Here is a 21716-nt window from a genome sequence, read left to right as displayed (position 1 = left end):
CTATATGGGTATCGAACGAAAAGGTTTTGACTAGTAGAACATAATCATTTGTAGAAATCAAATGAAAAGACCTGACTAGTGACATTAGCTCATGAGAAATCCAAGTTCTTTATGTCGTCTATAGTAAGATCTTCAAACTTATCGTCGAGGCCATCACTTGAATCGGAACTCGATGAGATAATACTCGAAACTTTTCTTCCAGCGCTTCGCACTATTTTGTCGTCACTACTTCCCTCGCTTTCAGATTTACTATTACGACGTCCGGTGAACATTTTGAAAAAAAACACATGGCGTCTAAGAAAAAACTTTTTGGAATAAAAAGGGGCTTATCCGAGTTGCGCAATTATTATTCTCATTTTCAGAAGAAAAAAAACTTGCAACTTGCCTCTTTTTTTAGCTTTTTATCTACCAAGCGCAAAGAACAATGAAAACGAGTCACGTGGAAAGTCGGAGTTGCCAAATGTGATATAGTTTATGACGATTATTTTCTCAGAAAAGTGACCTTGGTATGATATATTCGCAGAATCTACGCAATCGATTGAACAGAATATTCCATATTCTCCAATAAAATTGTATTTATTTTTCGTCATTGAATATAGTATATAGAGCAAGTATTACAATTGGCTGAAAAAATATTTTTATAAGTTTTCTAATCAGCAGTCGTTTGATTTCATTCGGATTCAACAGAAAAGTAGTCCTGAAACGAACCAGAATTCATTATTATCGTTGCCCTCTTATTTCTCCAGCGCACCGACAGTTGAATTTGGGCCCCGCAAGAAACTCGACCGAATCGCTCTGGGCGACGAAAGTGTTCAACGAACAGTGACTGTGGATGAGAAATGGGTCGCATACCGTTTTGTCTTATATTCCGAACAGTCTTAAATTCCGAACACAGAAAACACAGACACTCTATGAGATATAGGCTTAATTTGACATCATTTACAGGTATCAATACAGCCTATAATTTATAATATTAGAAATTTGCAAGAAAGTGACAATCGAAACCAATGATAAAATTTTTCGTTAGCAAATTCCGTAAAAAACAAGCATCGTTAATTTTTTAGTTTTTGTTGTTGTTTTAACTATTTTGATTGCTGTTTTCATGTTAAGTGCTAGAAAATGTAAGAACCTACAATAACTGGGTGAAAGAAATTATATTTTATGCAGAATTCTTCATTAAATTTAATATTGAAGTAGTGTTCGGAATACGAATCAAATTTTTACGCATGATTCAAATTCCGAATACTTCATTTTCAAATGTAAATTTACTGAACTTTAATGTTATGAATAATTGAATAATCAAAACCCTGAAATTCTATGGCTTTTAGCCTTTATTTTAACACCATTTACAGGTATCGATACAGCCTATAATATATAATATTTAGCATTTGTCAAAAAGTCACCATCAAAACCAATGATTGAATTTTGCTAATTGACTTTGATTTGATACATCGATCATATGAATCGGTCCAGTAGTTCAAAAAATATAATTTAAAAAAAATGCATTTTTGCTGTTCGGAGTTTGAGACAAAAGTGTTCGGAATATGAGTCAGTGAATTTGAATTTGAGGAATTTGAGGCAAAAGTGATTAAACATATTTTTAGTTTTTCACTATGAAAATGTATTTGTAAATCAATTTTATTGTAGTCGAATGAAAAAGAAGGCTCTATTGTATCCAAAAATCAATTTGATTTTGCGAAAGAGTACCATTTTGAGTAATGAGACACTGTTTAATGGCCATTAAAGCTTAAGTGTTCGGAATTTGAGACAAAACGGTACAACAATATTGTGCGAAAACCGAGCGTGGTGAAGCAGCTCAAACGGAGCCCAAACCAGGACTAACGGCAAGGAAAGTTCTACGGTGTGTTTGGCAGAACAATTCATTATGAGTTACTTCCGTATGGCCAAACACTAAATTCAGATCTCTACTGTGAACAAATGGACCATTTGAAGCTAATGATTGGCCTAAAACGCCCAGAATTGGCCTACCGGACCTTGGCACTAAGCGATTATCACCTTTTTATCACATTGCAAAATTTCTATGATAGAGGCATTATGAAGCTACCTTCAAAATGGCAACAAATTATACAACAAAGCGATGCGTATTTAACCCAAATCGGACATCCGAAGTGTTATAAAGGGTGTGTCACATCAAATTGCATCACGGAAAAAGCGGGTTCATTTCCTTTGGCACGAAGGTGACCCCGTTGGCTTCGTACCACTCCAACACGTCCTTTGAATAGTGGCACGAAGCGAGATCCGGCCAGAAGATGGTCGGGCCCTCGTGCTGCTTCAATAGTGGTAGTAAGCGCTTCTGTAGGCACTCCTTAAGGTAAACCTGTCCGTTTACCGTGCCGGCCATCACGAAGGGGGCGCTCCGCTTTCCGCAAGAGCAGATCGCTTGCCACACCATGTACTTTTTGGCAAACTTGGATAGTTTCTGCTTGCGAATCTCCTCCGGAACGCTGAATTTGTCCTCTGCGGAGAAGAACAACAGGCCCGGCAGCTGACGAAAGTCCGCTTTGACGTAGGTTTCGTCTTCCATTACCAGGCAATGCGGCTTCGTCAGCATTTCGGTGTACAGCTTCCGGGCTCGCGTCTTCCCCACCATGTTTTGCCTTTCGTCGCGGTTAGGAGCCTTCTGAACCTTGTATGTACGCAGGTCCTCCCGCTGCTTGGTCCGCTGGACGAATGAACTTGACAAATTCAGCTTATTGGCGACATCCCGGACCGAACTTCTCGGATCACGTCTAAACTGCTTAACTACGCGCTTGTGATCTTTTTCACTGACGGAGCATCCATTTTTGCCATTCTTCACCTTCCGGTCGATGGTTAGGTTCTCGAAGTATAGTTTTAGTACTCTGCTGACCGTGGATTGGACGATTCCCAGCATCTTACCGATGTCCCGATGTGACAACTCCGGATTCTCGAAATGAGTGCACAGGATTAATTCACGACGCTCTTTTTCGTTCGACGACATTTTTCCAAATTTACGAAAAATTGACAGTGAAGCATGGCCAACGGGATCTATACACTCTTATCTGATTATAAGCGAAAGCTGAAGATATAATTCCTAAAAATTAAATTTCTACAGCGTTTTTTCCGTGATGCAATTTGATGTGACACACCCTTTAAATAAAGTTTTGAATTTCACGCAAAAATAATGGATTTCCTGTATTTTTTAATTTTTTTCCATATGGTGCTTATTTCCATTTTAGGAATAAATTAAGTGATTTTGTTGTGTCATATTAACTGAACTATGTAATGTGTGAAACGTTTATTACTTTAGTGATTTATAAAACAATATCTTCAGAGCAAAATGAGCTTTGGAGTTTTGTTCAAATTATGATTTATATAGGGGGTGAATTTTTCCTTGGAGCCAGTTACTGTAATGTGTGGTTTTACGTGAGAGTGACTGTTTGCTTAGAAAAATCTTGTGCTTCGTTAGTAAATGGTACATAGTACCTTGACGCAAGTAGTAATTTTTGTTGAAGATGTGTACTTGCGCAATGTAATAAATTGCTACTTCCAAGCGCTGTTCGTTATGTTCTTTGTGCAATTTCGCTGGTTCAGGTCAATCACGAAAAGCATCTACGAAGTGTACAGTCTACCCAAGATTGAATTGGTTTAAATTTAACATGATTCCATGAAATACCTACATTTGACTTTAATTATACAACTAAAATGGTTCATCAGAGAACAGGAAACAAAAACCTTTCGTCTCCACCAGAGCCCCGAGCCCCGAGAACAAAGTTGGAATTCAGAGAAGCTATTTGTGCAGAATTAATTTCCCATCCCGAGAGAAACAAACGAATGCAACAAACTGAACGACGCCGGGACGCATGCCATCACGAGGAAGGAGAATTTAACTTAACTTAATGGAATTTTTAATCAAATTTTGCGTGTGAATAATTTAGTGGATAGCACGCGTCACATCACTCGAAGCTATTGAAGTGGACAGCAACACGCTTCGCCACCGGTTGAAGGTGGCGCTGAGGGAAGCGAGAAGAATAAGAGACGCTTCCGGATGACAAACCAATATTTGTTGCCTGCCGGGCGGACTCTGACTTTTTGGAAATGCTGCACTGACAACAGCGTGGGCAGGCTATTAAATTATGAAACACGTCGTCTACAAATGGGTTCGATGGCAGCTCACTTTTCTGCGACATTTTAATAACCACGTGCTTTTTTAAAATGTGTTTTTGCTTCGGGGATGAACAGCACCCCTCTTCCGGCCCTCGTCTTCGGAGTGTGATTAATTAATTCTCAAATTTTCGGGATGAAACATTTAATAATGCACGTTTTCATTTGCAATATACCCCCGACAATGATTAAGCTCGTGCGCGTTTTTTCTCCTCCCTCTCTCTCTCTCCCTGTCTATGGATGGTGGACCAATTTTTCGTTAATGAATAAATTTTAATCAACACCCACCGCCGCACCCCTCTGCCCCCGGGAATTTCGAGAAGCTGGATTCTCACATTCGTGCGACCCACAAAAACATTGCAATTAGCGCATTATCGCATCGGTGAGCAACGCGAAAACAGTGCGGTCTCTCTGGGCGGAAGAACACAGCAAATGCTCCTCCGCTGAATAATGACTTTGATGTCTGACACATCATAATTAAATTTTGGCCTCTGGTGCGTAACGTAAGGCGATCCTTCGCTTATGGTTGATGTATTATTTTAATTTTATCCCGGAATGAAGCAATGATTAGTATACGCCAAGGTGTGTAAGCTATGAACATCCCCGGTCAGGGTTTGCTCGTTTTATGGGTTTTGCGCACTCGCGCGGACGTAAAAGTTTATTACCAAACAATGTCGCTGTCGGTTTATGGTCCCCTATTTGGACATTGAACGGTGGGAATACGCGCGGAGGGCAGCTTTAATCCAAATTATGAAGACATGAGTCACCTCTTCGACGTTGAACTTCATTCGCCAGCATCACCAAAGTGACGTTCGTGAGTCGCATTGTTCCCGTAATGTGTGTTTATTGATGTTGTGTGTTTCGCGAGTTATTATTTTTTCACACCTTGCACTGTGTGTTTTTCACTGACACTCATATTCAATTATTCCGGTAACATTATCAACAATGATCCCTCACTATGCATGCCCGAGGTGGTTTCACTGTCGAGGGTGCGAATTAATCGGTTTTAATCGCGGTTTTGTGTTTGCCCTCCAAATCGATTATGCGCGCGCCTCGTGTTGTGTGGGTGTGCAAATTTTATCGTTTCCACAAATAACACCAAACTGCGCCAAAAGGCGAAAAAAACTGAAGGTGAGAATGGTAAATCCGCAACTGACGCCGATGGATGATGGTTACAGTTAATGAACAGCGCACACCGGTTTTTGACGAGTGAAACGATCAAACTCAACTGAGATCCACGACGATGGCGCCCGCGTCGATGGGCAATAATTTGGCACGATCTAGGAAATATATTGCTGGTGTGGGTGGAAGTTAGAACGGTAATGATAGAGTGTCGGAAGAAATGGACCGCATGTTGGCAGGCTGGCAGGTGATTAAATCATTGTGAAAGTTTTGATGCTTCTCAAATGTTTCACGGGCTAGAACATTCTGGAGAGAAGATAGTTTAGTTGGAAGACGAACATAAGCTTCAGCAAGTGTGGAGTCGTAGATAAATGATCCAACTTTCGTTTTCATACATAATGCTTCCAGAGCTTTGTCGCATATACAAAGGCATCGGAAGCAATAAATGTTTCTACAACTTCATTGTGAAAAGCTGGTAGTTAAAGCAATAAACTAATCGAGAGCGAAATTCTTGTTCTGGTTTCAACGAGGATGGAAAAAAATATGTAGGGGAGGTGGGGGTAAAACGGACATGTTAAGAAGAACTTCAATTGTATCCTTGGAAACTCATGTTTCCCAAAACTTTGATGCATTTTCTTGCAATTCGATATACTGTTTTTCTACCTAATTAGCCAAATATTCTACGAAAAAGTGTTTTTCAATGTTTTTTACTGAAATTAAAACAGACCGAAAAGTACAACTTTTTCTCTCTATGCGGGTAATATGGACATATAGTGGAGGGAATATGGACAGGTTTGTAATATATGAAGTGAAGAGGTTTATCAATCGTGAGAGGATGGACTTTTCACAGTCCATCTCACCCCCACTGGCAACTGGCCGTTTAACCCCACCAGTACAATTATTTCAATAATTCAAATTTTGCAATCAAAAATGAATTTACTTTTCTGTACATACCTAATATATGTTTTTCTGTTAACTCACAAACCGAAATATAACCATCAGCGAATTGAATTTTAATATTAAACCACTAAAAATGCTTAATATCGAAGCAGCAAAAATTACATCCACACGCGGAATCATGTATGATTTTCGGTGTTTGTTTCCCTTTTCCACTTTTGATCAGTATTCATTGTCATAGAGTGGCTTAAATATTATAGAATAACATGTAGAATGTGTTCTCATTAACAAAAATCTGAAATTCAAAATGTAACTATACAAAACAACCACCTGTCCATATTATCCCCACTGTCCGTATTACCCGCAGTTCCCCTGCTATGATTTCCTATGTTTTATCCTTTTATCCTATCTTTCATTATGCCTTCTCAACGAAGTAAAATACTTAGGTTATTTTTTATTTGTATTCAGTTGATATTTCTATGCCAAAAAATACGCTTTGGATGCATACGAGAATACGCCAGTGCAAGTCGGAAAAAAAAATCATTTACGTGGAATTTCCCAGTCTGAGCCCGAAGATCTCGACATGTTATATGCGACTCTAATCATTCAGTCACAGGAACCTCTTTCTATATGCTTTTGCCCTTCATTGTTAGATGGTGATATAATCATCATCATATGATCATTACCAACGCATTAATGTTATTTTTCAGTTATGACATTTCTCATCATTTTGGTTTGTGAAAAATGAAACGCAATGAAGTGTTTATATACATGTGTTTTGGTAAAAAAGACATTTCAGTTCATTGGTTACTTAAGGAAGGTTTAGATGAACTGCAAAATTTGAAGCCTTTCTAATACAAACAAGTAAAGTAAATTTGGGGAAGGTCATGGTAATTAAGCTCCAATATATGTAGAGAGTGGTGTTATCGATTCGAAAGCAATGAATCTGATGTCAAAATCGCTCGGATCAGCTGAAAAATAAAAGTCGTTGAATTACTAACATCATAGTATGAAAACTCAGTTCATACGTTAGGAAAACTTGAAAATGGGCTAGGAGTTACTGAAACAGTTGTTTTCAAACGCGCTATAAAAAACAGAAAGAAGTAGAATGAGTTGAATTATATTAAAGTGCAAGTCAAAACCGTTTCAATATTTACTACGATCATTTCAAACGCCAAAAAATAGAAGGGTGGTGTCCAAGACAAATTACCAACAAGAATGAGCATTACAGAAATTAAATAATGAACTCTTTAATATAAATATATACCTGTCCACGTTAAATTTCGGACACCAAAATGATGCCAGTAAAACAAAAATCCACGTAATACAACAAAACCGATTGTTTATTTCAGTAAAATAGACTTATATCCAAAACAAGGAAAGCCTACATCGATGTTAACTACGGTGTTTGTAAAATTCACGAACTTTCTTGGGAACATCTGCCATTAGATTCCGTACAGTATCTTCAGATACGCTGGCGGCGGCGCTTTTCCATCTCTTCTTAAAATCATTAATGCCATTCGCTTTCTTCTTAGTTTCGAATAGTTTTCGCTCAATCAGAGCCCAGTACTTTTCCACTGGGCGAAATTCTGAACAGTTCGGTGGATTCGCTGTTTTTGGCACCTCATGTGCATTATACCATTCCAGGATGGATTTTGCATAGTGACAAGAGGCCAAAGCTGGTCAAAACAACGCTGGAGAGTCGTGGCTTGTTATGAATGGTAGCAACCGCTTCTGGAGACATTCCTTCTCTTAGACATCTTTGTTGATAGTGCCGGTAGAGACGAAAGATTTGAATTTTCGGCCACAACTGCATATGGCCTGCCAAACCAAGTACTTTTTGGTGAATTTAGACTGCTTCTTGGTCCGGAAACACTCGGCTACGGCATTCCTTCGCATTGTAGTATAAAAAGCGAGACCCGGAAGCTGTTTGAAGTCTTCGAGAACATAAGTTTCATCGTCCATTATTGTGCATGAACATTTTTGCAAAAACTGGGTGTGGAGCACCTTAGCACGGCTTTTTGCAGTGGAATTTTGCTTATCTTCACGATTGGGCACCTTTTTCGCTTTGTACGCCTTCAGTCCATGCCTCTGCTTCATTTTTTGTACATATGATTTTGATTTTCCAACCTTTCGAGCCACATTTCTAACTGCAACGTTGGGATGTTTCTCAATATTGGTAACCACCTTTCGGTCCATCTGTCGGGAGCATACTTTCCGATTTGTTCCGCTTCCAACCTTCCGATCCACAGTTGAGCGTTGGTCGAACGATTTGCACACACTAAACACGGTACTCTTCGGCAGTTTTAGCTTTTTGGCGAGATCGCGTACCGACACTGTTGAATTTTGCTGCCGTTCGCGCAAAATGCGTTTGCGTACTTCCACTTGATTCGACGCCATTTTACCAAACTGAAGAAGAATGTAAACATGTTGGACATCGAAATAAAGAGGAGGGTTTCAGCTGTCATGTAAGTGAAATATTTCATAAACTACACTGAAAGAAAAGTGTCCGAAATTTAACGTGGACAGGCTTTTTTATATATTGATTTCACCACTAACATAATTAACCTATGAGAAAGCGTTATTCATTATTCAATAATACACAAACACTCTCCGCCTGACGGTATGAAAAACCGATGCGGTGTATATTTTTCATCTTTTTACCTAATATTTTGTGAATAAGCATGCTCCGTGAAGTATGCTATTTTGCCCCGGAACTCGGAAAACACATCTGACCTCTGTTGTGGCTGGAACAAAGAAAGTGGCCATTGTTTGTGTGACGTGTTCAGATGAGCTGTCAAACCGAGCTCGAGGTTTGCTCGTCGGGTTACTATAAAAGGGGTATATATGTGGGCAGTGCCGCCAATACGCATTGTGGAGCCCACACAGATTTGAGATAAAAAATTCAAAAGAAGAAATGTATTTTTTATTCTCTACACACTACCAACCATCCGGAGCGATTTCCCTGTCAGACGTGCAAATTCTCTATGTTTTGGGCTGTTGGCAAAGGCGGAACTTACATTGCAATATTTTGCTTCTAATGCACTACATTTACATTTCGAGATGGCAGTTAAGGGGCGACTGATTTGCAAATGTGTTTGCAATAGCAATAGTATATGAAAACAACAACATCAGCAACCTGATGCAACCAAGCGGAAGCGGGGTCATCAAGAAAAATCTACAGCTGACCATTTCCGAGCGTATCGTACGTGCTAGATTTCAGGAAGCAGGCATAAAGAAACCGTCGCCTTTTCATTCAGAATAAAAATAAAATAAAAAGATTGATGTACGCTATAAAGTGCTCGAAGAAACCTGTCGAGTTCTGAAAATGATGAGCTGTTGCGGAAAACATCAGTAACATGTAACATGGATAGGGTGATTCATGAGTGACAAGGGTGACAAGTAACATGCTCAGGGTGATTCTCATATACGAGCAGACAGAGCACCTTCTAGTTTTTTTTATTTTCGCTTATTTTACGTCGGTATATCTCCGCCACGTTTAGTGCCAATCATCGATCAGGGAGGCGACACAACCACCTGTTTCCTACCTCTCAGAATCAATAACTTATGAGCCGGGGCAACACAGCTTTACTTCCCTTCCGAAAGAAGACGTAACCAGAGATTTTTCGTCTCTGAAAATCCCAACGACGCCGCTCGGGTTGTGAGACTGTTACGCTAACCACACAACCACTGGCGCCGTCATACATTCTACGCCTAAACTAGCGTTGGCAGAAAACATTTCACCTTTTTCAAAACCTTTAATATGTTTTATGTGTGGGAGCAGACGTCTCTTCCTCTCAGACTGAACCTTAGCTTGGAATCGTACCCATAAAAAAAGTCCAAACGATGTCAACGGGGATCGAACCAAGGCCGGCTGGAACGCAAAGCATTTTTACAGGACCACGCTATCCACATAGCCACTGGTGCTATTGCATAAATGCGTGATAATACTACGCCTCATTATAAAATGAAGTTGTAACGTTGTAACGTTTTCTAAGAGTGGAAAGGAGATCATAAACGTAAATCTATATCGGTCTGGGCCGTGTATGTGACAAAGTATGCGAAAAGCTTAAATGCGTGCTTATTTGGAATTTGTCTCTTAGTTTTTTCGCTCATATTGCTTTTATATTGCTACGCATAAGTATTATACAGTTTTTGCGAGTAGCACATTTTCTGTTATTTTTGAGCTCATTTAATGTAATAAATCGGGATGACAAAACATGTGCTAAAAATTAATTTGGGGTGTAGTTACCACTTGTCCAGTTCGATGTGACAAATCTACACGTTTCAGCAATGTTGAAGAAGTGCGAAAATGGGTGGATGAATATGTTGACTCGAAATAGATCTCGTTTGCTCGAGATGATATCGCGCGATTGTTAGAAAGATGAAAAACAGTTTATTGAAGCAATTTGCATAAACTTTCCTTAGTGTATGTTTTTCTTGGCCTTTTTCAGACGGAATCTAAGTTATGATCTCAATTGGAAAAAATAGTGCGATTTATCGGAAGGCAAATAATTCGCGAAAATGAAGCGTCTTTTTTTCTGTATTATAGTGACTTTCAACACTTTTGGCTGGTTCGTCACTTTTACTTCCATTTTTGGAAGAATATCGGGAGTGAGAATTGAACTCGTGACCTTTAGCGTGAGAGGTACGGATGTTACCACTACGCCAGATCGCGTCCTATGCGTCGAAATGGTTATTGAAATGTCTCGATTAAGCCTATGAAAAGTTTCGGTTAGATCAGGGGTTCTCAAAGTTTCCCAGGGGTCGACAAGATACTGTATAAGTTGTGTTACGTGGACCAACTCGTTATAAGAATGACTTATATTTTAGTGAAAAGTACTTGTAATATTTTTTAATTACACTTGGTATTTTATAAATTTTATGTCTATTTATTGATGAGAAAATGATGTCAAGTTTACTCACTTGACCAACCACACTGTTTTTAAGGATCGATGGTATCACTTGATTCTGAAAAGGGGTCTCTTGCCCAAAAAAGTTTGAGAGTCCTTGAGTTAAATCAATAACGGAGTGCTTTTTGTGAAAATTCCAAGAATGCAACAAGTCGGATGCATCATCAGTAAATTTTTTTTCAAGAATTTCTAAATTACTAAAATTCTGGGGAAATTATTTCGTTTGAAACTAAGACTCCAGAATAAGAAACCTAAAAATATGCGCGTTTAAAATTCATTCATTTCTTAGTTCCCTATTTTTGTTATATTAAATTGAGTTTATTCATTTTAACTGCTAACATTTTCAAATAATCAAACGTTGTCAAAGATAACTCATGTTTTCTGTTTAATTATAATAATTTAGGAAAGTGTCTAAAATAGCACCCAGGCGGCACAAACAACTAATTTTTGATCGCTACATACACGAGTATTTCATTTATTCGTGAGTTTAGCTAATATTCAAATGTGAAAGTATTTTAAATCCAGCCACTATCATGATAGTTATAGTATCTCAAAGTGGAAAAATTTGAAAAGTAGTACCCGAAGCAGCCCCATTTGACGGTATCTCAAATTGTATTTTCCATTTTCATATGATTTTACAATCAAGAATGAATATATAGAAAAAAGGAAAAAAATATAGAACACTAAAATTGAACACTATACTTCCTTCATATTTTTCATCGCTAACACTTCATTTCTACCCTCAGTATGTTAATTAAGGACGTCACACAGAAACAACGACAGTAGAATTCTGATTATCTGCGGAATGGTGTGGCACCACGTTCACGATAATCGCGAATAACTCAACAAAGGACTAAAAATGAGGTGTAAACACAAAGAAAAGACATTTCAACATGAAAACAATGCTTTATCAATACAGAGATCAATCAACTATCCAAGGCCGTGGTCAGATAACGTGAAATCTTTGCCCAAAACAAAAGAGTAAGAGTCTACCACTCACTGACAAAATTCGGAAAAGAGCGATAAGTAGCGAGACTAAAATCAGGTCACCTTTTCCGCGCGTGAGAGAGTCAAACAGTGGTGTGTGGTTTTCTTCTCATTTTTGTGGGCGTTGTTCGTGCTAAGTGTGTTTTCGTTTGTTTTCGATGAAGGTCGCGGAACAGAGCTTTCTCCGAGAGCGAAGAACTGTTTGCCAAAAATGGTTGTTTTTGTTAAAAAGCACCATAAGGGTAAAAATATTGTGTTCTGGCAAGACTTAAGTTCGCGTCATTACGTAAAGGTCACTCTGGATTAGTCTGTGAAGAAAACAGTCCGCCATCGCACGAAAATGGTTGGGAAGCCGCCACAGCTCAACAACTCAAATTCCGTATCATCAGATGTGCCAAAAAAGTGGTCCAGACCATGATAGCGAGGAATCCGGGAATGTTGAGAAAGATTGAAGATTAAGGACCACTATCTGTCCAATTGCCTAACACCTCAAATGTACATTGTATGTACTAGTGAAAATGCAATAAAAGATTGATTTTTTTTTAAATATGTTTTTACCAAACGTGTTTTTATTCAGTCTCATCCGTTAGAATTATTCTAGACTTGCCTTCGCGAATAACCCACACCGCGGTTTATCCGCTGACGGATCATCGAACTTCTACTGCTCAATTATCATGAATTAATATCTCATGAGTTTCCTGTCATGGTTTTGTGGTTTTACACGCGAGTTTCAATTCAATTTAATTATATCCAGTTTCTTTTACGCGGTTCTTTTTGCATGATTTTTTACGAGGTTTTTTTACGCGGTTTTTTTTACGCGGATTTTCCAATTAACATCATATCTCCCCCTCAGCTCACATTTTTCTCTTATGTTTCCTCAGAGCATATTACGGTAATTAATGCTTGTAACGGAGCTTAGCGCTTATGAAGGAAATTAATACTGCACCTTATCACGATTCTGACGTGGATTTTAGGACTACTTAGCTCTGGACGGTCCAACAGTCCAACAGCACGTGCCTCGGCAGTAGATTGTACACACCACAAAGGAAGCTTCTAGCAAGAGCAGATGTCCTCATTCGTGAGGAAAACCGAACAATAGCTACCAGCAACCAACGAAATTGCAGGAAGAAACTACGCGTTTTAGGAAGCGAGTAACAATCAACTTTTTAAACTTTTTACTTCCGTTCTACGTAAGGATAGTCTCATTTGATATCTATCATTAGGTGACATGGTTTTTTACGCGGATTTTCCAATTAACGCGGGGTTTTTTTACGCGGATTTTCGAATAAACACGGTTTTTTTACGCGGATTTTCCAATTAACGCGGTTTTTTATGAGGTACGTATCCCCCGCGTAAAAAAAAACCTGGGTGTATTTTGTTTCGCTCCCACATAACAAAAAGCATCGTCTTCCGTCTTTCGAGCGGAAAAAAATATGGGTCTACTATTTTGTGATAAGGAACAAAACTACCAATTTTCACGAAATTCTGAGAACCACTCAATTTTTCAACATGGAATGGCTTTTATTGAAACCGTATTGAAAACTGTATTATTCAACCATCAGAAATTTTACTTATAGCGAATTCGTTTTTGTTCAGTTTCAACCCCAGTGCCGCACTAACTGCTGTCAAAACGATTTTTCATTCACTCAGTTTCGCACTCAGTGTCGCACTAGTTCGCCCCGAAAGCTGTTAGGTTCGCACTGAGATGTTTCACGGGTTCACCAATACAACTATACTGAACTGTCAAGTTCCGAGTATTGTTTTCTACCCGTGCTAAAAATAAAGACTATGGAAATGGAAAACCTGCTGCTTTTGCTTTTGTATTATTGGAATCGTAATCCAAGTCAGATTCTGATTTTGAAGAATATATTCGAGTAGACGGCATTAAGCTACGTGTGTTTTCATTGGGAGGCGAAAATAATGATGGATATTCAGGTGGAATAAACCTGCTTTCAAAATCAAAATTATGAATGAAAATTTACTTTAACGTATGGAATATTTATTTTATGTGATGAAATAAGATGTTTTTTCCGATTTCGCAGAAACATATTGAACGAAAACTGTGTCTAATGATGATTTTATATTATAATTGTGGAACAAAAAGGAAATGCATCGACAAATGGTTAAGTGAATGTCAGAACTACATGTGTTAGGTAATCAAACAATATGAATTGAAAATTTTCATTCAAACCTTTATATTTTTACTCTGCACTTGGCCCTCTAAATGGCCCAGCATATAATATGCCCATGATTTGTTTCTCTCAGAGACTATGAAGCTCAGAGAAACAGCTTGTATGAATGAGAGATTCCATCAATCTATTCCCTTCATGCCCACCAGCGAAGAGAAGAAATCGTTCCTCCGGTGAGCGTGTTCTCCCAGTATTCGTGCATTAATTTTCCAGTTCGCGCTCTTGTTTTCCTGCATTCTCTGAGCACATAATATAGATGCCAGATGTGAAGACATGTTTTCGTTGTCAAGACATTTAATTTTGTGAAAACATACTGAGGTTATTTCAAAGTAAGTGAAAACAATTGTTTGTGTGGTTTATCGAACATGATTTAGAAATATCGTGATGGTTTGTTCATTTTTGTTCATTATGATTACATTTGAAGACATTTATTTGTGCCATGCAGAGATATTTGAAAAAATCATATGGCATCCCTCACATACAAGCTATTTCTCTCGTGAGAATGTTTACGGCCGAAAGTGAGCAAATTGCCTCGATCGAGGGTATGCCATACTGCCCGATGGTAAGCTGATGCGAAAAATATCAAATTGAGAGGGAAATTAATTTTTTTTTTCATTTTCTTCATCTGAGATATTCACTAGGAACTCGACTTAACAAATATGACCCACAGTTATCGCCTCTAAATCGGTTTCGAGCAACAAAAACCAAAAAAGAAATGATGTAGAAAATTACATCGATAATTACTTCCAAAGAAAATTATTTTTCTTATTTTTTTAAAGCATGTTACAAATGTAAAACTTGCATGGTAGGATTCTATCATTGACTAGCACGATTGCCTATACCCATCACTTTTATATTCTTGCTAGTTCAAGAGAAAATCAAGCGGGTCAAATTGCCCGGCAGGCGCGTTTTAGAGATGTGTCTATACTGCTGATGACCAGCATTGTAAAAAAAGGCTGGTGAGTAAACGTTCGCCACATTCATTCGTACTCATGATTCAAAGACAGTAATTAGACCTGAAGCTATTATTCGTTAGTAAAATGTGTATATCAAATCTAATATCAGGCAAAATACTCTAGATTTTCCAGCACTGGTTTTCATAGGACATTCGTGTTTGAAACCAAAGGGAGCACATGGTGCTTTACAAACTGTTAGAAACCAAGCGTCTCCTTTTAATACCCTTTATACTATTTGAAGCCGAAGAATCAATAAGAAGAGACCATGCGAGCAAACAATGCAATCTCCGAGAAGTTGTGGCAAAATTCCAGAGACAGTTTTACTGTTAAATTTTCAATGTAATAGAATCACCTTCAAGGGTTACTTAGGGGAACTCTGGGTATGGCTTCATTACGTTTATCTCGATTGAAATTAAGAGAAAAAAGTATGCCAACAAGGACACATACACACTTTCTTTCTGATGGATTGGACAAATAGTGTTTAGAATCACGGATAACTTCAACAAACGACCACTGCAAGAAAAGGTGAAAAGAAAGAGGAACGCTTCACCGAAGTCTTCCACCCTCGAGAGGCACAAACCTTGATACTTCCGACAGAGCCACTTCACGTATTCGTAGGACGCGTGCAGCTCATTATCGTACAGTGCCCGATTGCCCCCGTCCGGTCCCTCGATATCTTCGAACTGTTCCGAGAAAAGTGCCTCCAACAGATTGAAGCGTTTCCGATATTCCCAGTACCGATACTCGGTCGTGTTTCCGGTCGGCGTCGTCGCCGTCGTCGTCTCTGTCTGTGTCGTGTCTGTTCTGTCAAAGTCGCCTTCTTGTTGGGGAAGATTCGTCGAGGTCAGATTTTTGCCGTGGCGACGATTCAAATAGGATAGATGGAGCGCCGTTTTGTTGACCGTTTTGATGGATTTTAGCGTTGCCATAACGGTCTCAACGTGGGTCAGATTTGTGCAGGTGGCAGCGATGTGCAAGCTGTTAGCGAACGATGGTGTCGATGTTGGGGATGTGGCTGTTATTAGGCAGAAAAATTAAACGATTTTGCTGCTGAATGCAAGACGCGCGTGTTTGTGTCAATTAATTATGGGCTGAAGCGAGCACAAAGTCAGATTCGCGAATGCCAACAAATTAAGCAAATTGAAATAACATATTCAAAACGGATGATGGCTCATCATCTAGCAATTATGGAAGTCTCCTTTGAAACGATGAAAAATGGTTCCATTCAGTCGGAATGCTTCTAATGAAGCCTACTTTCCAAAATATCACAAGCGATTGCTCGCTCAAACATAGGATTAATCGGAGCAATGTTAGAAGCAAAATCAGGAACTTTGTGCTCGCGTATTCTGCTTCGCCACAAATGTGTTTTGATGCCATTTGGCAGATTGAGTGTGAGTGAGAGGGGGAAGAAGGGGGCGTGTTAGCTTGATTGGTGTGTGATAAATGATGCGTTAGCGCTGACGCTGCCGAGTCAGTGACTGATTAATTGGGCTAATTAACTACTCAATGTTAGTCGATTCAAGTCGGAATCGGGGAGCGCTCTTTTCACAGCCATCCGATCGGAACCGATTTATATACTCACAGTTCTTGTCCCCATGCGTCGCCGAGGAAGAGGATGGGGAGGACGAGGATGAGGATGAAGACGAGGAGCCATTCCCCGTTGAAGTGGTGGCAATGATATCCTTGTTGCTTTCGTAAATATTACTGGAGTGATGCTCGATCTGTTTGTTGTCTTGGGTCGAGTTCGAGCTTCCGCCGGGAAGGGGCTTTTCATGCGCCGTTGGACCCTTCGCGGTTGCACTCGTCGCCACTTTCGATCAGAATGAGTTTTTTTTATCAATTTAATTTTCCGAAAGGGAGTGATGGTTTTCGTTTTGCATCCCACGTGTGCGATGAACAGGCAAAAAGGGATAATTCATGCAAAAGTAATGTGTCATGTCACGGTGATGAATCGCGCGATACAGCAAAAATAAAATAAACAAAAAAAAATGTAATTAAACTCAGCGGTAAATAATCGAACGTTTGAACAGAAAATCAGACAGACAAAACAATGCAAATTTCGGGGGATGACCCGCTGTTGAACCTTGTGATCTGTTCTGCCCCGAATCTATTGATAAAGTCAAGTTTGTTATGATTTGGGGCACTTACCGTCTTCCACACACATGAGCCCATCGTCCATCAGTTTGAGACCAGTTGGACACGCGCAGGAAATTTTCGGACTTCGACTGTTGATCTGTGGCGCCGGCAGACAGAGATGGGAGCAGTGGCCGTTCACCGCCTGACAGTGGTTCGTACCGTCCGGTTGGCGGTACGGATGGTACACGTGAATCGTCATCGGATGCTGGAGCTGAATTCAGAGAGGGAAGGAGATTTATATTATTTTTTGTTTTACTTAGTTTATTTTTAAGGCTCAGTTACGAAGGTTTGAAGGAGTCAATCTCATAACTCAATTTTTTAAAAACTAATAACTGGAGACAATGTTACTTAATTCTATGGTGAATAGGATACGGGACCGATTATTCGCGATCGACTCAAGTTTAGTAGGGCTATTCTACTGTTAGCAAGTAGGGAACCGATTATTCGCGATGGAAGATAACAAGAGTATATGGATATAGGGATAATCCTACACGAAGATCGATAGCTTCAAGGAAAACATATATTTGGGACATGTAATCAAGGTCAAACCGAACCAACACATTTCTCACCGACACATTCGGCTGTCTCTCTCAATCAGACGATCTGACGACAAGATATGCCTCGCATGACCAAATAACGTGCTCGACCTTGGCCACAAGCGCAGAGATTGTTGTCGGCAAGACATGAATCCAGAGTGAAAATTTAGCTCGATCAGCTGTTCAAAATTTAGGATCACCAATCGGTTCATAACCCTACACCGAATAAGGATCCGGAGAGATAGCAAATTGAGTCGATTGTTTAGTGAGAGTACGCCTGCGGAAATTCGAGACTCATGGTGTGCGTGTGGGGCATACATTCCAACGCAAAACGGAGACAAAGATACTGAAATCGCTCGAGTTTTATGAGGTATGAATCACACTCCAAGATACTTGAATGACACGACACTACTGATCGGATTACCCAAAAGTTGAAGCTTTGGTTCTGCTGGTTTGTGCTTCCTAGAAAAAAAGATCATCTCTGTTTTTCCGTGGAAAACTGAATCCTTAGAGTAATGGCCCAGGTTGAAAAATTGTTCAAAGTATCTTCTAAGGGTCCTTTCAGGTCGGATTCGTTTGATCCTACGACAGACACCACTCCATCATCTGCATGTTGTCTCAGGCTGCAATTTTGCGTAAGGCAATTGTGAATATCGCTTACGTAGCGTAACGTAAGCCATTTGAATTTCTGAAGAAAGCAACGCGACAATTATTCATCCATTTGCCCCCGCGGAACCAATATTGTGTATCTGAGGGTAGGCCATTTGTTTCAACCCATCGATCAAGGCGGAACAAGATCATTTTCCCCAACATTATTCGTATAAAAGACAGCATCGCTTTTGGGCGGTACGAATTGAAGTCGGACGCGGGTTTTTTAGTTGCTATGAGGCGTGTGATCCGTTATGATAATGAAGAAGTATTGAACCTGCTACCGGAAAAGAGAATTCGACGTTCAACTCGGTTCAAAGCACTGCTTCCTGGAGCATTTGTAGCAACGAATATTACATCGAGATTCAATCGAAAACATCTATGATCTTTTTATAACGAGGGAACTGGTCTGGTTATCCATCCTCATTGTTTATGGATCATGAACAGGCTTGATTATTCCTAGATGTAGAATAAACCCAAATTCAGGCAGCTCACACACCCTTTTAAAATCGAGCTTATGAGAAAATGCGTTCGAAGAACAATGCCTTCCTGAACGAACTACAACCCAGCAAACATCAAATCGTATAGAATGCCAAAATTTGAGGCGATATACATACATGGATGTATGCCACTCTTGGGTGATAAATGATGCGTATAACTGGCATATACATGCAAAAGTGGAAGCGATATACATATATGTCATATCATATACGCATATAATCTATTTATCTTTAAAAATACAAATAATTTGGTGTCCATTCCTCGCGATTTAACTAGAGAACGGAGCAAGGCACTTGAAAAGTCAGCCTCAGGTTTGATGCGTCTTAGTCTGCGTCATATTTGTATGCCAAAAATGAAATTATATACCGCGAGTATAGACAACGTACAGAAATATACAACCATTCCATGTGAAACCGATATAATGGTTCTCAGATTTTCGTGAAAAGTGGTAGATTTGTTCTTCATAGCAAACTATTAGACCCGTATTTTTCTAGTTTTTTGTTAGGGTGACCGTTTCCATTTTAGGGTTGCCCGAAAAAAAAAATATTCTAACTTTTTTTCAAAAATGACCTTTTTAAAAACAATCATAACTTTTCAACTACTGGACCAATGAAAATGATTGACATATCAAATCAAAGCCAGTTAGCTCAAAATACCGTTCTGAATCATATTTCGGACAACATCATATTTTGGACACTTTGATCTAATATCTTGAATTGCTTAATGCACTGATGATGTAACTATAAAATTAATATCACAATTGCTTCTTTAGAGTAATCCCTTGCTTTCACTATTATTTCATATAAGAACTACATTTGAACTATAAGATAATCGGCAAAAACCTGACAACGCTACTTATTATCGTTTGTGTTTGACGTTTCCTTAGCGTGAGCACGTAGAATTTACCCGTTCATAAATATTTAAATTTCTCCCGTGTTTCATCAGTTCTCATCATCGTTAACAGCTTACTCTGATTGCTTGGTAAGTTTTGTTGCAGTTGACTGTAAAATATAATCAAGTGTAATGTTACAAAATAAAGTGTCCGAAATTTGAATTCAATCTGTCCGAAATTTGTTTTTTTTATAAATGGTGTCCGAAGTTTGATGCTTATTCGCTTCATTTGTATAGCATTTTATTCAATTATTTTTTTATGTTTTCAATTAAATAGGTACCAAAGTAGAAAGCTTAAAAGCATATTAAACTAGTTTATAAAAAATATCAACCAAATAATACCTGTGCATAAAGTTTAGGTCTGTTTTCTGCATCATATGTCTTAAGCGTCCGAAATATGATTCAGAACGGTACTACACTTGCAAAAAGTTTGAATTTTGCCTTCGTAATTATTGATTGTTTTTTGTTTTTTAAAGAGCGCTATATTGTTTTTATATACTTTTTTTAAAGCTAAGGTTTTTATTCAAAACATATCCAAAAACCAGAGATGTGTTATTTTTCGTTTTCCAGTTATGATTTATCCCAAAAATTACTTTTTTCAAAAATTTATAACTTTTGAACTACTATACCGATTCAGATGATTGACATACCAAATTAGCAGTTAGCAGTTTTAGTATCATCAATATCCTAGATTAATGAAGGAAGGGGCGTGATAACTGCTAACTGCTACTTGCATAATTATTTTCTAGCTTTTAGTACATGGCTATGTTTAATCACAATGAAACCGTTTAACTGAAAAAGTTTTTTTTACTTATTTTATTATCTAGTTTTTAGTCTATTATCTGTGTCAATATAATATTTCTCGGGGAGGCAAAAGCCTTAAGTGCTACGTCTCTTAAAATATAATTAAAAAAATATTATATTTATCTACAATAAAACTATTGTACTGTATTCTGTTAGTCAAATAATTTCATTGATATCAATATTGAGTGGATTGAAAAAAATACATAGTGTGTTCACCAAGTCAAGTTCGTTAGTTTGATACACATATCCTAATCGAATTTTTTTCAGATAATATGGAATCAGCTATTTTCCAAGGTCATGGAATAAGTAGTTTTAAAATGACAGCGGAAATAAAGGTGTTTTATAAATTTCTGAACAATCGGTCAGTTCCTATTGGTCAAATTTCTCTCAATGTGGGACAACCCTACAGAGATATATACATACATACAATCAGTTAAAGTGAAATAAAAGCGTTTAAAAAAGTAATTTGCTATTTTGTGATTGGGCCATCTTGGGTTTGGAGTTTTCAAGTAATTCTAAATTATAAATGGGCCTTGAGAAAAATATATATCGTTATTTTGTGGTGGTGACCATTTTGAGTTTGCTTTTCTAATGAATAATTGTGTTCTACACAATTATTCTACTAGTCAAGCCCTTTTATTTGATACTCATATTAATGGGGTTTTGAGAAAATATATAGTCCGTCATTTTTTAGCGGCCGCCATCTTGGATTTGTATTTTTAATAAATAACTGTGTTCTACTAGTCAAGCCCTTTCGTTTGATACCCATGTTGTTGGGGTTTTGAGAAAATATGTAGTCCTCCATTTTGTAGTGGCAGCCATCTTCGTTTTGCATTTTTCATAAATAACTGTGTTCTACTAGTCAAGCCCTTTCATTTGATACCCATATTGATGGAGTTCTAAGAAAATATGTGATCCGCCATTTTGTAGCGACCGCCATGTTGGATTTATAGTTTTATAGTGACTGCAGAGCTAAAGGTGTGTTCCAAATTT

General features: G+C 38.5%; 1 protein-coding gene across 9 annotated transcripts in view; it reads right to left on the bottom strand.

The window, feature by feature from the left end:
• The window catches only part of LOC129779897 (low-density lipoprotein receptor), an 839868-nt gene that overhangs the window by 48297 nt on the left and 769855 nt on the right, over positions 1–21716 (bottom strand). For 7 of the 9 annotated variants that reach the window (XR_008743794.1, XM_055787656.1, XM_055787655.1 and 4 more), the window contains 3 exons: positions 17356–17554; positions 16790–17017; positions 15788–16222 (listed from right to left, as the gene is read on the bottom strand). Coding sequence is in view for 8 of the 9 variants with exons in the window: in XM_055787656.1 (XP_055643631.1) it covers positions 15788–16222; positions 16790–17017; positions 17356–17554 (862 nt within the window). In the remaining variant the exon portion in view is untranslated. The remainder of the gene's footprint in view (positions 1–15787; positions 16223–16789; positions 17018–17355; positions 17555–21716) is intronic. The other 2 variants (XM_055787660.1, XM_055787661.1) reach the window with 2 other exon arrangements.

The sequence above is a fragment of the Toxorhynchites rutilus genome, chromosome 3, assembly GCF_029784135.1.
Source record: "Toxorhynchites rutilus septentrionalis strain SRP chromosome 3, ASM2978413v1, whole genome shotgun sequence".
Taxonomy (NCBI): domain Eukaryota; kingdom Metazoa; phylum Arthropoda; class Insecta; order Diptera; family Culicidae; genus Toxorhynchites; species Toxorhynchites rutilus.
This window is presented reverse-complemented; position numbering and strand designations above follow the sequence as displayed.